General features: G+C 44.6%; 2 protein-coding genes across 2 annotated transcripts in view; one reads left to right on the top strand and one right to left on the bottom strand.

Moving 5' to 3' along the window:
* Positions 1–1,395: 1,395 nt before the first annotated feature.
* PPIC (peptidylprolyl isomerase C) lies at positions 1,396–14,776 on the top strand. Its single transcript, XM_003310791.7, has 5 exons — positions 1,396–1,619; positions 8,725–8,838; positions 9,274–9,367; positions 12,171–12,355; positions 14,131–14,776. The coding sequence occupies exons 1-5, from the start codon at positions 1,503–1,505 to the stop codon at positions 14,257–14,259; spliced, it is 639 nt and encodes a 212-aa protein (XP_003310839.1). The 5' UTR covers positions 1,396–1,502; the 3' UTR covers positions 14,260–14,776.
* The window catches only part of SNX24 (sorting nexin 24), a 184,027-nt gene continuing 178,268 nt past the window's right edge, over positions 10,422–16,180 (bottom strand). Inside the window, exon 7 of the mRNA XM_063811476.1 lies at positions 10,422–11,542. Within this exon, the coding sequence (XP_063667546.1) occupies positions 11,394–11,542 (149 nt within the window). The 3' untranslated portion in view covers positions 10,422–11,393. The remainder of the gene's footprint in view (positions 11,543–16,180) is intronic.

Raw genomic sequence — 16,180 nt, 5'->3', positions numbered from 1 at the left:
TATTGGGGGTGGGGATGAAGAGGAAAGCCATTAGGTCTTTCACTGGACTGAATCATAAAAATAGCTCAGAATTGCATTTCTCCTTTTTCTCACCCCAAAGAAGTAGTGGTTACTCCTTTTATCTCTAATGGTTCCAATGTCATTTTAGATCTACACTTAGGTACACCTAGGAATCCCATCTGACATTTAGAAATTCCATCTCTTAATCCGAGGAAAATCTTGGCTGGAAAGTAATGGCACCAGCCCCTTAAAATGGCACCTATGTGCGAATACCACTAATTTTTAGTTAATTTTAGGGCTGTTACTCTAAAACAAAAAAGTTCTTTTGAAATTCTAATTCAAAAAGCAATGAGTTTTAAAATAACCCTTTCCATGTTATAAAATACTTATATGCTCATTGTAGAACATCTGGGAAGTCAGAAAACTGTAAAAAAAAATTTTTAAACCCTCAAAAATCCATAAGTCTATCAATAGCTATCAATTCTATCTATAGCTACTGTAAACGTTGTGGTACATCTCTTTCAATATTTAAGTGCCTTGATATATTTATTTTCACGGTTGAGATCAGAATTTCTTTGTGGTTTTGCAACCCGAATTTTCCATTTAAAAATATAATAAGAACTTACTTCCCCAGTCATTAATCTTCCTAAACATAATTCTTAAGTTTGTAAAAATTCCATCCTACAGATACACCTAAAAGTCAGTTTATTTACTTTGTTTCCCCAGGAAAGAATCCTACATGACCATGGTTCTGGGCCCGTGTAAGTGCTGCCTTGTGAACAGTGTAGATAAGATCACAGAATCATCCTCCAAATAAAGTACTTAAAGCCAATGTAAAAGTTTTTCGAAGGCAAAGGGGTACTGTGAATCCAGCATTTTCCAGTGTTCCCTAGACGTGAATCATCTCAAAGAAAGGCCATTATTCGAGTGCAACAGGGCTCCACGCCTCCAGCGGTGTCAAAGTTCTGCTAAGCGTCCAAAACCTAGCAAAAGGTTCCAATGGGCCATTGGAACTCGGCGGCCGCGGCGGAAGCTGCTCCCAAGGCGGCAGCAATCACACCGGGACCGGCCGCAGAGTTCCCAGTCCCGCGGAGCGCTAGCGGGCGGACGGACGCGGAAGCCCGAGAGTCCTGGTCTTCCCGTCCAAGTTTAATCCGCGCCTACGCGGTAAATTCCTGGAGGTGCTCCCAGCCTAGCCCGCTGCGCCCGGCTCCGCGCCTGGGCAACCCGGGCTCCCTCCCGTCCCTGGCGCCCTCCGCACCCGCCTAAGGCGCGGCGGTCGAGCCCTGGCTGCGCCCTGTGGGCGCGCTCCTCCGAATCCCAAGTTCGGGTCGCGAGTCTGAACTTGGGAGGAACGCGCCCCGGGTCCCCGCCCTTCCCGGACTGCCCGATCCCCACCCCCCGCAACCGGGAGCGCGCAGGCGCAGCCGGCCGGGAGTCCCGTCAGCTGTCCCAGAGCCTGTGTCGCGCCCGTGCCGGTAGCGCCGCTGCCACCGCTCACCATGGGCCCAGGTCCTCGGCTGCTGCTACCTCTCGTGCTTTGCGTGGGGCTCGGCGCACTTGTGTTTTCTTCGGGGGCCGAGGGCTTCCGCAAGCGAGGCCCCTCGGTGACGGCCAAGGTGACCGAGAGCGGCGGGCAGCAACTTCCCCTGTTGCGGGTGGGGCCCTGGGGGCGCTTTGGATACTGGGACCTCGATGTCAGGGCGGGCGAGGTGGAGGCTTCCCGGGCGCAGGGGGACTGGAGGCGGCCGCGGGACTGGGTGGGAGGGGGCTGCTCGCGTGCTGGGAGGCCGGCGCTCCGGGGGAGACCCTGGGGGAGCTGGGCTGAGGCCAGCCTACCTCCGCCGCAGTCTGCTTGGACTTCTTGTCCCGGGTCGGTAGTCCGAGGGGACCAGCCTGGGGGTAGGAGAGGCTTCCGGAACCGGCGGGCCCGTTCTCCAGGAAAGAGACTGCCCAAGTACTTCCTTCAGCGTGGCCTGGGCTCGGGAGCAGAACGAGAGGAATGCGGGGAGGGGGGCGGGACCCGCACAGGAGAGGCGCTCGGAGCCCAGGGCTTGCAGCCGCCCGCCCGCTGCGTGGTCTCCACGCTGGCCGCGGTGGCTTCAGGCAGGCATTAAAGCGCCTGGTTCAGATGAGAGACTACCCTCCGCCTCTTTTGTGGAACCGTCGTCCTCTCCCGGGAAGGGGAGGTGCGCCTTCAACTTCGGCGGGCGGGCAGCCCCTGCTGTGGGCTACGCGAGGCCGGGCGAAGGCGGCACCTGTAGACCTGCGGCAGCCTCCACTGCGGGGAAAGGGGGCGGGGGGCTGCCAGAAAGTGCGTCTTTAAGGCTTCCTCGTACTTAACTCCGCTTCAGTTCTTTTTTCAGCGTATTTAACCAAGGGTAGACGATAATGGGAGAATGCAGGGAGAGGGAGGGGATAATTTGGTGCCCATGATCACCACTTCCAGAAAACCCACTGGCAATAGTGTCTTCGAAGCTGAAGCTGGAGGGGGCGGGCTGCAGCTGAAAGTGGTCTTCATCAGTCTGGGGTTTGTCAATGGAAACGATACTAATCAACGAGTAGAATGCTTACATCCTCGACCGCAGACGCCACCTGAGGACGGGGAGGACTAGGGGGTGGGGAGGAGGAGGTCCAGCTCAGCATCTGATGTCGCAGAAAGGCCGTGCCACGTTGTGGGCGGGGCTGATGAACAGCCTGATGGTTTCGAGAAGCTCTGATCTTACTCCCAGCCTCTTGATCTTGTAGGCATGTCTAACTTTGGGAAATGGTTTGTGCAAGGCCACAGAGCTGAACGGGGTCTCTTGGGATAAAGCCATAAACATAAAATTCGCACAATTATGAAATGTTGGAGGAAATAAACTTTAATATACTTTGGGTGACATTTAAAAATAGCTGAAAAATGAGAAAAACCAGCGCAGGGAAGACTAAGGAGGCAAAGGGAACTGCATATGCATAGGTCCTCAAACAGGAAAGCCCTCCCTGCATTCAGAGGATGTGGAGAGGACGGAATGGCTTCAGCACAGAATGAGAGGTGACTTGAGATGAGGTTGGAGGGGTGAGCAGCAGCGGAATCACACAGGGCCTTAGAGGCTGCAGGTAGGCGTGCGGGTATTGAGGCAATTCTTAAAATTTGAAGTGTTATTCTGCAGTCAGAGCCACTGAAGGGTTTTAAGCATAAGAATGGCATGATCTCAATATATACTCGAGAAATTTATGTGTTCACTCAGTGAAGAGTGAAATGGGAGGTCATTCAGGGCACCGTGCCAGAGTCCAGATGGTGGCTTGGATTAGGGTGGTAATCATTGAAATGGGGAGCAAGGGAAGGACTTGAAATAGATTTTGGAGATATAACTAACAGGAGTTGCTGACGGTTTAGAAAGGGGGTGAGGGAGAGGGAATAGGATTGCCAAATAAAATACAGGATGCCCAGTTAGATGTGAATATCAGATTAACAATGAATAAATGTTTTTAGTGTAAGTACATCCCCTGCAATATTTGGGAACAGGTTTCACCTGGGAAACTTCTTAAACTTACTGATGCAGTGACCCACCCCAGAGCAAGTCAATCACAATCTGTATGGGTGGGGCTCAGTATCCTATCTTTTAGAAGCTTTTGGTGATTCTGATGTGCAGGCAGTGTGGGCGGGGAACCACTGGAAGATGGAGCCAAGAGAGGAGGAAGCTGGTGGCTGCAGGAGGGGAAGGGTTTGAGCATCCTAAACCCTTGTCTGTGACACTGTCACTGAGGGAGAGTTTGCATGTACCTTACTCTCAGAATTGTTACTTAACATGTCTTTTTTTCCCCCTACCAAATTTGTCATTAAGTTTTTCTAAAAGCTAATTGTGTAGGTGCGTCTTAAACAGATTCTGCTCTGTTAAATTACTTTTTCATGAACTTGTAAAGACAACTAAATCTATTGGAAAATGACGTTAAAAATAATTTCTCTGAGTGCAGACAAGTACATTAATTGGCCATTGCTCTAGTGTATTGTTTTCCCCAGCAGTGTTTTTGTTTACCTCTGATTTCATTTAAAAATAGGAATCTGTAAATAAGAGGGGTGTGAGGTGCTATTCTGCCCACATGGCCCATTAGTGGCACTAACTTCGTCCACAGATCCTGCTGCTGGGCCAGCCTGGCAGCTTCCTGCCCCAGCCATAGAGGCTCAGGTGGGGGCTCTGGCTCATTGGGCTCCAAATCCACAGAATTACATTTGCTGACCTATGTTTTTGAACCAATGCCATGGGATCTGTGCAGGATCCGGCATCGGGAGTGTATGAAATAATGCCACCATCCTTCCAGCTGCACACATATTACCGCTTGCAAGCACATTAGCATGTAGTGGCCAGGAGGCTGTGGCTAGATGGCCTTAGACAAGTTATCTAATGTCCACAGCTCAGTTTCCTCCTCTGTCAAATGGAGATAGAAATCATCCCTACCTGGGAGGGCTTTGCACATTAGATGTGGTAAAGCAGATGTCTTAGTCCATTTATGTTGCTATAAAAGAATACTTGAGGCTGGGCAATTTATGAAGAAAAAAGGTTTATTTCGCTCACGGTTCTGCTATGAGCTGTAAGATTCAAGACTGGGCATCTGGTGACAGCCTCAGGCTGCTTCCACTCACGGCGGAAGGTGATAGGGAGCAGGCATGTGCAGATCACGTGGAGAGAGAGGAAGCTGAAGGGGGTGGTGCCAGCTTCCTTTTAAAACCAGTTCTCATGGGAACTAACAAAGTGAGAACCCATTCACTACTGAGATGGCACCAAGCCATTCATGAGGGATCTACACCCATGACTCAAACACCTCGCATTAGGCCCCACCTCCAACATTAGGATCAAATATCCAAACCATAGCAGCAGGTAAAGCACATAGTCCATAGTCCCTGATTTCAGAAGTCACTTGTTAGCGTTATTTGTGTTTATCTTCTTAATCCTACTGTGACAGAGCAGACCTGAAAGGAATCATCATTTATTTTACAGATGAAGAAAGGGAGTTCAGAGTTTAATTAACTTGCTGAAGTTTCCATGGCCATTGAGTGGTGGAGCTGCATTTGAGAACAGTTTCTTCCACATCACAGCTCATGTACTGGGTGTGTTCCCTAGTTACTTTGGAAATGGAATCAGGATTAATTCCACAGGGGTTTGGGTCAGGCTGTGTAAGTGCCTCCTCCCTCTTCCTCTACCTCCTCCCATCTCCAATGCCGAGTAATTTTCAAATGACTTTCAAGGGCAGCCTTGAGGGAAAAAACAAGTGACTGAGGTGCTCACCCCCAAAGTCTAGCATGGAATCCAATATCACCTTTCCCAGGAAGCCCACACTGATCTCCACAGATAATCACACCCCTTACCATGACACCTTATCTGTACTTGTCTTATAAAATCTGACTTCTCATTATATTATAGCATTCATATATGTGTTTTCTGTTGGACTGAAGCTCCTTGAGGGTAGGAGCTTTGTAGCCCCACCCCACCCCTGGCCCAGAGCTGGGTTTTGTTCCCAGAGGCACTCAGCAACATCAGAGATGAATCCAGTGGTGGGAGGGTTTAGAGTGAGAGTGTTTGCTGGCAGCTGTCTCACCTCCTGTCTAGGAATGTGTGTGCCCAGGTCCTCCTTGAGTATCATTTGACATTGAATCTTTTAACATTTCTTGACTGCCTCCTCCTGCTGACCTTTAGCTGGCCACTGGGGAACTAAAAACACTGTTTCTACTCCTTAGGGTTTCCCTGGCTAGACCCGGAGAGCCCTATTAACAATAAACCAGTTTAGCTAGAGGCAGCCTTGAAATTCTGGCTCTCACACTCATAGTAGGGAAACCTTGGTAAATCACTTAACCTCCCTCATTCCCACTTTTCTCATTTGTAAATTAGTGATAATAGTTCCTGTCCCACCTTTCCTGGTGTGGTGAGGATGAATTATATAAGATGATGTGGGTTACCCACACTGAGACCACCACTAAGTCATGTTTGCTTCCTTCCCTCTTTCTTCCTGCTCCTCCTCCAGTGTCTGCCCCTTTGTTTAAACGCCTCTCCTGGCTGGGCGCTGTGGCTCATGCCTGTAATCCCAGCACTTTGGGAGGCCAAGATGGGCGGATCACTTACGGTCAGGAGTTCGAGACCAGCCTGGCCAATATGGCGAAACCCCGTCTCTAGTAAAAATACAAAAATTAGCCAGGTGTGGTGGTACACACCTGTAATCCCAGCTACTCTGGAGGCTGAGGCACAAGAGTCACTTGAACCTGGGAGGCAGGGGTTGCAGTGAGCCGAGATTGTGCCACTGCACTCCAGCCTAGATGACAGAATGAGATTCTGTCTCAGTAAATAAGTAAATAAATAAATGCCTTTTCTGTCTCCCTCGTACATTCCTTCCGCCACCACCCCAGTGCAGGCCATTATGACCTTATTCTTGAACTGGTATAAGAGCCTCCAGATTCTCTTTCTCTCCGTTTGAGTAACATTCCCAGAGCCTCGCTTGACCCTATTCTTTGTCTTCTCTCTTTTGCCTAACAAAACTCATGCTTACGCCAGCATCTCTCCTCTGCCTTCTGGAACTGGTGGGCAGCTTCTTTCCTGGCCCCCCACCCACTCTAACCCCTAGTTGTGGTCAGAAGGGCAGCTTTGCTTCTCTGCACACAGGTCACATTTCCTGCCTAGGTGCATTGGTTCCAGAAAGAAGTCTGCCAGGCAAGGCTCACCCCCATCCTTGTTTGGGGAGATGGCTCCCCTCCTCCCAGGCCTGCCTCCCTTCAAGCCTTCCTCCTTAGCCTCACCGTTCCTGCAGGCCTGGGCATACAGTGTTTGGGGGGCATTTGTCACACACTGCCCTGTACTGTGGTTATGGGTTTGCCTATCCTATCTCTTTATTTTAAACTGCCTTAGGACAGGGCCTCTCTTATACAGTTTGTGCCCTCACATTGCCTTTTACATAACCTTGCATAAATACTTGTTGACAAAATGAGATTGGATTTTATCCTTTCCAGTAGAGTTGGCAAAACCTGCTGTGTGTTCTTATGCTCACTCATGAAGCTGAAGGATATTTCAATTTGGGGAAAAAAATTATAATAATATGTGTGCTAGGCTGTGTGTAAAAATATGTGATTTTTGCTGAAGAGTTACGTTGGGTGACAGGTACTTTTTCTTCATCTGCTCATGCTGCTCTCCCAGATCTTATTCCCTTCCTAAACATTCACAGGCTTTGTTTTCTCTTCTTTATTTTAAAAGTCTGGAAGGCTCTTCTAGTGTCTCGTATGATGTTTCTTTAAGGTTTCATCTCTGGCTTCCTGGTGCTGCTTCGTTATTGCTGGTTATTGAATTTACACCTTGGCTTGCAAATCCCTTTGGAGAAACTGCTTCTCTCGTAAGCCGGCTTTGCACTGACCAGGCCCATGGGTGTGTTGAAGCACCTTCCTATCCCAAGCCATGCTGAACTGCACTCCTTTAATACACTGCCCCATCTCAAGGGCAGGGCCTTTCATGCATTCTATAAAGCTCTTCTATATAAATAATAATAAAAGTTTTGCTGCTTTGGCCATGTAAAAATTGTAAAATGCCACATGGAACACTAAATATCACATCACCCTGTGACAGGCGTACTGATGTATTGGTAGAAGCTCTTGACTTGAACTGAAGCTTGACAGTCTTTACTTACTGATTTTTCTAAACTGTAAGACATCTTTTTTCTTTGACAACCGTTCTTATATTTTTTAAAGCCATCTCTTGAATGTCTTTTTTACCCATTCAAACAGTAAATTGGTTCATATAATCTAAACGCGCTAATAGAATGCCCTTTGACTCTGTGGCCTTTTCAAGCGTTCTATTTCAGAATCATCTTAACACAGTGATTTGTGAAGCAAAATGCATATAATTTTGTTTCAGATGAGACAGTTAAAAACAAGTCCAAGAGAACTTTTATGGTTTTACCTGCAAAAGGTGGATTCACACTCACTCCTGGCTATGTGTCTTCTTTTTCCTGTTGTAAAATGTTGGGTTAGGAAAAGCAAATTCTACTTGGGTAACTTGGGAACAAGAGGACTGAATTCAGTGTATGAGTTTACAGGGTGACGGCTTTGTCAGCGTGATGACCCACGCTTAATGTTTGCTGTCCTTTGGAAAGCTGGGGACCTGGTGCTTTACTGTGCTTGGACATGAGTGGCAGGCCTTTTGAAGGACTGCTGTGTTTCATCATTTTTGCCATCTCCTGGATGGCAGACATCTATTGAGAACTCATTGCAAATTTAGGACTGTTTGAAATTTAAAAAAATAAATTTTTATGGTTAGCCTGTTTCCTCACAACTTTTTTTTTTTGTCCTGCCAAGATTAGAGAGCATTACTTTCTAAGAGAGCAACATTTTCCATTCTACTCTTCATCCATAAAGCCAGGAAATGGGAAGTAGCAGCAGCGTTTGTCTGGGGTATGGGAAGAGAAGAATTATTGAAGACTTCATTGGCCAACACTGACAGAGTTGAGTCAGCCTTTAAACTCAATACCTGGTACAGTGCCTGGCCCATGGGTGGTGCTTAATAAATGTTTCTTGAAAGAATATTTGTGAGTGAAATGCACCCACACAATAATTTTAAAGTACCTTTAATTGATGTCATGCTCCTTTACAAAATACTGATGGGCAGGGCTTTTGTACGTGGGTCAATTGTCAGATTTTAATTTTGACTTACCTTGTATTTGTGCTTTTCCACCTTATAACCTTCCACTTTGCCTTTCAACTGCACACAGGTCTTCTTTGATGTGAGGATTGGAGACAAAGATGTTGGCAGAATTGTTATTGGCCTCTTTGGAAAAGTTGTGCCCAAGACAGTGGAAAATTTTGTTGCTCTAGCAACAGGAGAGGTATGTCTCAATTTTATTTCCTTTAAATTGGGTCTTCTTTCTTTTAAGCCAAATATAAAGATGTCATCTGAGAAAATAAGTATTAAATTAGTATGTCAGATGAACCTTACCACATTTGACTTTATTTTCCAATAAAATATGTATTATTTGGGCACTCAGTGCCCTTAGGCTTCTGGAAATTGGGAGAAAATCACATCAAGTGAAAATATGGTTTGCTCTCTTTTAACTTATTCACATTAATACTCTACTTCCATAACATATTTATTTTTTGGTCAGCTAATGATAAATTTCTCTCAGTAAACCACAGCTGGGATGTAATCAAGTTCTGTAGGCATTTTGTTTAATTTTCTCAGTTTGTCCTTTCTAGATCAACACTGAGTTTATCTTTCAGTATGGCCTCTGTTACTTGTTACTCAACTGAAATAATCTCTTTAGAAAGGATATGGATATAAAGGAAGCAGGTTTCATCGTGTCATCAAGGATTTCATGATTCAAGGAGGTGACATCACCGCTGGAGATGGCACTGGGGGTAACGTCTTTGCATTTTTCCTTTCCCATTTACCAAACCGAAATCTAAGGTTAAGCCAGTATATGAACCCAGTCTGTTGAAATCCAGAGCTAAGGAACACAGTTGTAAAGATGACTGTACCTCTTTGAGAAGGATGGAGTTTTGGGGACTCATCTAGCAGCATCTCGACAGGTATGAGGGAGGCGTCCTCATTTTAAGCAGGATTGTTTTGGTGTTTATTGTCTTTCCGTAATTGAGATGTATTCATTTTGCAGTTATTAAAATACCAGACTACTAGTCAGTAGCCATACAGAAAAATATCTTTCGTAGGAAGGAAAAGGTGTGGAACATGAAGCTGCGTTCCCCTGGGATGGCAGCGCGCGGCAGAGGTGGGCGTTGCAGGAGGAAGACGGGCCTCATGCCAGGAGGTTGAGACTAGAGTTAGCAGCAGGGTCACAGCGCACTTTCCTCCTTCTTTCAAAATCTTTCATCATATTGACAAAACAGTGAAAAACAAGTCCAAGAGAACTTTTAAGATTTAACCTGCAAAAAAGTGACTCACACTCCTGGCTATGTCTTTTCATTTTTCTTTTCTAAAATGTTGGGTTAGAGAAAGTAAGTTCTACTGGGAAACTTGGGAACAGGAGGACTGAATCCAGTGTCTGAGTTTACAGGGTGGTGGTTTCGTCAGGACCCAAGCTTACTATTTGCTGTCCTTTGGACAAAGCTGGGAACCTATACTTTTTTAAAGTTAAAGCAATAGCTGAGTTGTCAAAATTGTAATAGAAACAAACTCTTATAAACAAAGTTGGAGTTCAATAAAGTACAGATAGTTAAATTTAGAGAGTTTCAAATCTCCTTCAGCTTATTGTTTCTCATTCAGGATTATAGCTATCCAGCTCCATACACTGTTTTCTCTTAAAAGTTTAGTTCTTTTCTTGAACATACACCATATATGTAACTCCAAAGAATTTAAATTTACTTTAGATTTAAGATTTTTAATTCAACAAATACTGGTTTCGGTGGATATTTGTTGTCCATTTTTAAAGCAACAGGCCATTTTCAAGCACTATTTCTAATTTTATGTTTATTGCAATGGTTTGTTTATAACAAAAAATGGCTACTATTAAGTGCTTTGATTTGCCAGGCACTTTGTGAAGATGACTTCTAGTTCTTGCAAAAATGCTGAGGGGTATGGGGATGTAGACTGGAGTGGAGGAAGGCATTTAGGTTACCCCAGGCAATGGGATTTGCTGAGGATGCTCGTGGATCTCATTGGAAAACCCTGCAGCGCTGGTGCCCGTGCCCTCGGTGCTGGCATCCCACCTTCCTGCCATAGGAATGGTGCTGGCAGGAATGGTGACTGAGCTTCACTCTGTCCTCTTTTCTGCTACCTTTTTTTTCTCACTACCTTCCCTGCCCAGTGTGCATCTTGCGTTAAAATTCTCTGAATTTTGGACAGACAATGTTTTGGGCAATTTAAATATAGCATAGACCCTTCTGTAGGAGCACTCTCCTAAAGGCCACTTCAAGTGTCACTGACCAACCAGTTATAAATTACTTGGCTTTGATATCCACTTCTGGGCTTTTTTTTTCTTTTGAGACACAGTCTCACTCTGTCACCCAGGCTGGAGTGCAATGGCATGATCTTGGCTCACTATAACCTCTGCCTCCCAGGTTCAAGTGATTCTCCTGCCTCAGACTCCCAAGTAGCTCGGATTGCAGGCGCCCGCCACCATGCCCGGCTGATTTTTTGTATTTTTAGTAGAGATAGGGTTTCACCGTGTTAGCCAGGATGGTCTCAATCTCCTGGCCTTGTGATCTGCCTGCCTCAGCCTCCCAAAGTGCTGGGATTACAGGCGTGAGCCACTGCACCCAGCCTACTTCTGGGTTTTCTAACTGAATCAGAATTTTGAAGTTGGCAACTGATAGATAAGGGGCCCTACAGAAGGGGAGGTGGGCCTGGTAGACCCTTGATGTATTGGAGGATGGTCAGATCCTTCTCATGGTCTGTGGAGAAAGGTCTTCCACTCTGCCTGCCGCTTTGCTAGAACTCCAGACTTCCTGCCTTGCTTTGGTTCTCCTGTTCAAGGTTGACCACTGGGTGCTCCCAATTGCCATCATCCTCTGTGTCCTGATGGGTCCTGAAGTTGCTGTGACCAACAACTTCCAGATCAGCTGCTATTGTTCTTGGTGCTGAGGCAAGAAAAAGCACCAGCTTTAGAATCAGAAAGTCATATGTTCAAATTCTGCTCTGCTATTTTCAAGTTTTGTAACCTCTGTTTCCCATTGTAAAATAGGACGGAGAATACCTACTCTTCAGGGTTGTTATGAGAATTCGGTGTGGGTGTATATTGAATGCTTGGTGCATCCTGGTTGGGTGCTGAGTAACACCCAATCCTGGATAAGTCACAGGACTGTCCTGAGCTTTGAGCCTCAGGAAACAGGTACACAGCCACTAGGATGGCTCACACACCTTTTCATCTGGCTTTAGGATGTTTTCCTGCCCTTCAGTTCCTTCTCACTTCAGAGCGAAGTCATGGACCTGCTTGATCAAGGTTGGCCCTTGGTATGAGGCCAGAGAGTATCCCACTATCCTGTGCCATATTTAAGGCTTTCTTTGTTCATTTTAGGCCCTAGTGCTCTGTTCCCTTAAGGAGTTAATTTTATTCCCTCCTTCACGTCTGCTTATGTTTGAACATGTCTTCCCCATCCGTACCTCCTATAGGGTTCTAGTAATTGATTCCTCTAAGGCCTTATGTTTCCCTTTGAAGAGCTGACTTTTGGAAGACATCTGTTGACTTTCTTCCTTGTTTTGTCTCAGGTGTGAGCATCTATGGTGAGACATTTCCAGATGAGAACTTCAAGCTGAAGCACTATGGCATTGGGTGGGTCAGCATGGCCAACGCTGGGCCTGACACCAATGGCTCTCAGTTCTTTATCACCTTGACCAAGCCCACCTGGTTGGACGGCAAACATGTGGTGTTTGGAAAAGTCATTGATGGGATGGTAAATTGATACATTTTTTTCCTTTCAAAGCTTTATATTTTTATTGAGAGTACTTTCAGTGATTTATTTTAATCTTAAAATATGCTTGTTAGAGATCCATTATATAGCTGACTGGCCTCTTCAAAGGTGAATAAATTATATATGGTATGGCATTTTAATTCTTAGGGTCATTGGTGCAGCAGCTAGGGACTTGACAAGGAGAAATTAAGGACTAAGTTGATTTATTTTACTACTTGATATAAATGTAAAGCCCTTTTTAATGGAACCAATATATACCAGGACCCCATATATACACACAATGGAATATTATTCAGTCTCCAAAAGGAAAGACATTCTGAGGACATTATGCTAAGTGAAATAAACCAGTCATAGGAAGACAAATACTATATGACTTCATTTATATAAAATATCTAAAGTGGTCACATTGATAGAAACAGAAAGTAGAATGGTAGTTGCCAGGGGCTGGGGATGGGGTAAATGGGATGTTGTATTTAATAGGTATAAGGTTTTAGTTTTGCAAGATGAAAAATTCTGGCTATTGGTTGCACAACAATGTAAATATACTCAACACCACTGCACTGTGCACTTACAAATGAGTAAGATGGCACATTTTATGTTATGTATTTCTTACCAGAATTAAAAATAAAATAGTTGAAAACAAAGCAAAACAAAACCACCCCAGAATCCCATCTGGTTCAGCTCAGACACCTAGGTCACATTCACAGAGACACGCATCCAAAAATTATTGAAGAGAATTTGAATCTATACTGTTGGGTCTCAAAGAATGTCAAAGCAGTCCAATTCACAACCCGTAGGGACACTTCTTAAAACCCTCATTCCCTTTCTTTCTCAATATTTCTGCCTTACAGGTGCCTGAAGTAGCTCTCTCAGCTCCTAAACTGGTTACTGTAAAGTCTGTCCATCCCAGGCCTGGACCATCCTTGTCTCCCTTTCCCTCTTCCATGTTTCATTTTATTTTGTTTTCATGTGACTTATTCCACCTCCCTCATCCAAATGTAAATAAACCAATCTTGCTCGCTGCAGTTCCTTCACAACTACCTGTTTTTCTGATTCTATCTAACACAAGTTTGGGAACTGAGCTAGTAGCCTCAATGCTGTCTGGGAAACCCACCAAAAACCTACTTTCTTGTTCCTTGCCCAGTCCTAACCTCCTTCAGTGTGAAATACTGTACTGTTGGGCTTGTGAAGCCTTCCAGGGTAGAGAAAGGTGCCTTCACAGCACTGTGGGGGGCTGGGGTTACATTAGTATTGGGCTCAACTTATAGGTTAATGGCTTGGGTCACCTTTAAAATGGACAAACCTAGAACTAGGTCCATTTCTGAATCTGCTTTCTGGCCCATACATGTGAAGACCTATTACAGGATGGAGCTGAAACTGACTCAGACTTCATGTTAACTGTTACGCTGGCTTATACCAGGTGAATGGAAATGCCTTTTACTAGAGCTGGGTGTTTACAAAAATATCTACTTTTTTAGAATATAAAATGCTTATTTAAAAAGAAGTGAGGAAATATACCAGTGTGGTCTCTGAGTAAGAAGGTCATGGGTGAATTTTATTATGTGATGTATATATTTTCTAAATATTCTAAGTTTTCCACAGTTAGCGTGCATGGTCTTAGTAGTCATAAAAAACCAACCAACCAACCAACCTTATTTCCTTCCCACTTGGGCTTTTGCAGTTGGCTTTGGTTTAACCTTTGGATTGCTATAGCTGCTGGTCAGAATTAAACCATGTGTCTACTTTTCTCTCACCAGACAGTGGTGCACTCCATAGAGCTCCAAGCAACTGATGGGCATGACCGTCCACTCACCAACTGCTCGATCGTCAACAGTGGCAAGATAGACGTGAAAACGCCTTTTGTGGTTGAGGTCGCTGATTGGTGACACAACTGGCAGAAAACAAGGATACGCTTTGGCAGGGGTGTGTGTGTGTGTGTGTGTGTGTGTGTCTTTGTGTGTGTGTGTGTGTGGTGTGTTGTCTTTCAATTATTTGCTTTTTTTTTTTACTTTCTTTTTGTATTCTATCCCAGATCACAGGAAAGTTATAAAAATCAAACCGTCACCCTTTAGTTTGCTTGAACTTTAGTAAACCACCTGCTTAGGGACTTTGAACTTAAATATATCCCCTCCCTCAAGTGGTGCTATTTTAAAACTAAAAAAAACTTTGAATTGGCTATTTTTTTAATGCAATATTTTTTTTCTGAATTCATTATGATCCCCATATTGGGTAATGCTGAACATTTATCTGAAACAGATGAGGATATTAAGCTTATTATTTTGTATCCAAACAGAAATTCAGAGAAAGGGAAATTTGACTAGTGTAATCTGAGATATGTCATAGGGATTTCTTTCTGACAAAAGGGTGCTTTGCTGTTCTTTATATTAAATACTTTTAGATCAACTCTTTTTGCAAGACTTTTTAAAAATGTAAAGTTCTTTAAGAAATAAATATACAAAAATACACACACTCTAGCATTAACAGTGAACAGATTAGAAAGATTTTATAAATCAAACTACAAACATAATTAGATAACTCAGAAATTATGCTCATCCACATCTCATATACTTAAGGTGATTATTTACTTATTGTTATTCAATGTAACATTTTTAGAAAGTTATCTTTAGCCCAGTTGCAATAGGAATATTTTTTGTTACTTACATAAGGGGATTAAGACTCAGGCTATAAGGCCTGGGTATGGTGGCTCATGCCTATAATCCCAGCACTTTGGGAGGCTGAGACAGGAGAATTGCTTGAGCCCAGGAGTTTGAGACCAGCCTGGGCAACATAGTGAGACCCCCGTCTCTAACAAAACTAAAATTAGCTGGTCATGTTGGTGCACATCTGTAGTTCCAGTTACTCAGGAGGCTGAGGTGGGAGGATTGCTTGAGTCCAGGAGATCAAGGCTGTAGTGAGCTGTGATTGCCCCAGGCAACAGAGTGAGACCCTGTCTCAAACAACAACGACAACAACAAAACCCACTCAGGCTATATTTAAACTAGATGAGGCCAGGTGTGGTGGCACATGTCTGTGGTCCCAGCTACTGAAGAGGCTGAGGTGGGATGACTGCTTAAGCCCAGGAATTCGGGGCTATAGTGAGCTATACTGCTGGGGTATCTACTGTTTGGCATCAATATGGTGGCCACTGGGGAGCATGGTACCACCAGGTTGCCTAAGGAGGGGTGAACTGGCCCAGGTTGGAAACAGAGTGGGTCAAAACTTCTGTGCTGGTCAGTAGTGGGATCATGCCTGTGAATTGCCACTGCACTCCAGTCTGGGCAACATAGCAAGACCCCATCTTAAAAAAAAAAAAAAACTAATGGGAAAGTGAAATTCTACAGGGGCCTTGTTATAACATACCTGGCTATAATAGAGAGTGCTTGATCTCTGTTCAGATGGGAAGTGTTGTCTGTTAGAAAACAGTGCCATTGCTTCTCCTCCAGGACTCAAGCAGTGAGGATCCATCTCACCGAGTTGTATTCTAAAAAAATTGCCTCAGTGAGAGATGAATTGAGTATTCCTACTGCTGATTTGCAAATTGCTACAACACTCTTGGAGAGCAATTTGTTAATTTTTTTCCAACAAATATTTTTTGAGGGTCTTTGATCTGCCAGGTACCAGTTTGACTTTTGGGGATACAACAATGGACAGAAAAGGGCCTCATGGGGCTTACAGTCTAGTGGGGGAAGACAGAGAATAAACAAGGAAACAAATAAAAAGGGTGATGAGTGCTGTGAAAAAAAAATATGCCCATGTCTGCCAGAGAGGCTGGGAGAGAAGCATCGTCGGAGTGGAAGGCCTCTTGGG

This window comes from Pan troglodytes, chromosome 4 (assembly GCF_028858775.2).
Source record: "Pan troglodytes isolate AG18354 chromosome 4, NHGRI_mPanTro3-v2.0_pri, whole genome shotgun sequence".
NCBI lineage: Eukaryota > Metazoa > Chordata > Mammalia > Primates > Hominidae > Pan > Pan troglodytes.
This window is presented reverse-complemented; position numbering and strand designations above follow the sequence as displayed.

Bases quoted from the DNA above. Each gene is read 5' to 3' on its own strand.
- PPIC (XM_003310791.7), top strand. From the start codon at position 1,503: ATGGGCCCAGGTCCTCGGCTGCTGCTACCTCTCGTGCTTTGCGTGGGG. The intron at 1,620-8,724 runs GTGACCGAGAGC...AACTGCACACAG, and splicing joins GCCCCTCGGTGACGGCCAAG to GTCTTCTTTGATGTGAGGAT. The intron at 8,839-9,273 runs GTATGTCTCAAT...TAATCTCTTTAG, and splicing joins TTGCTCTAGCAACAGGAGAG to AAAGGATATGGATATAAAGG.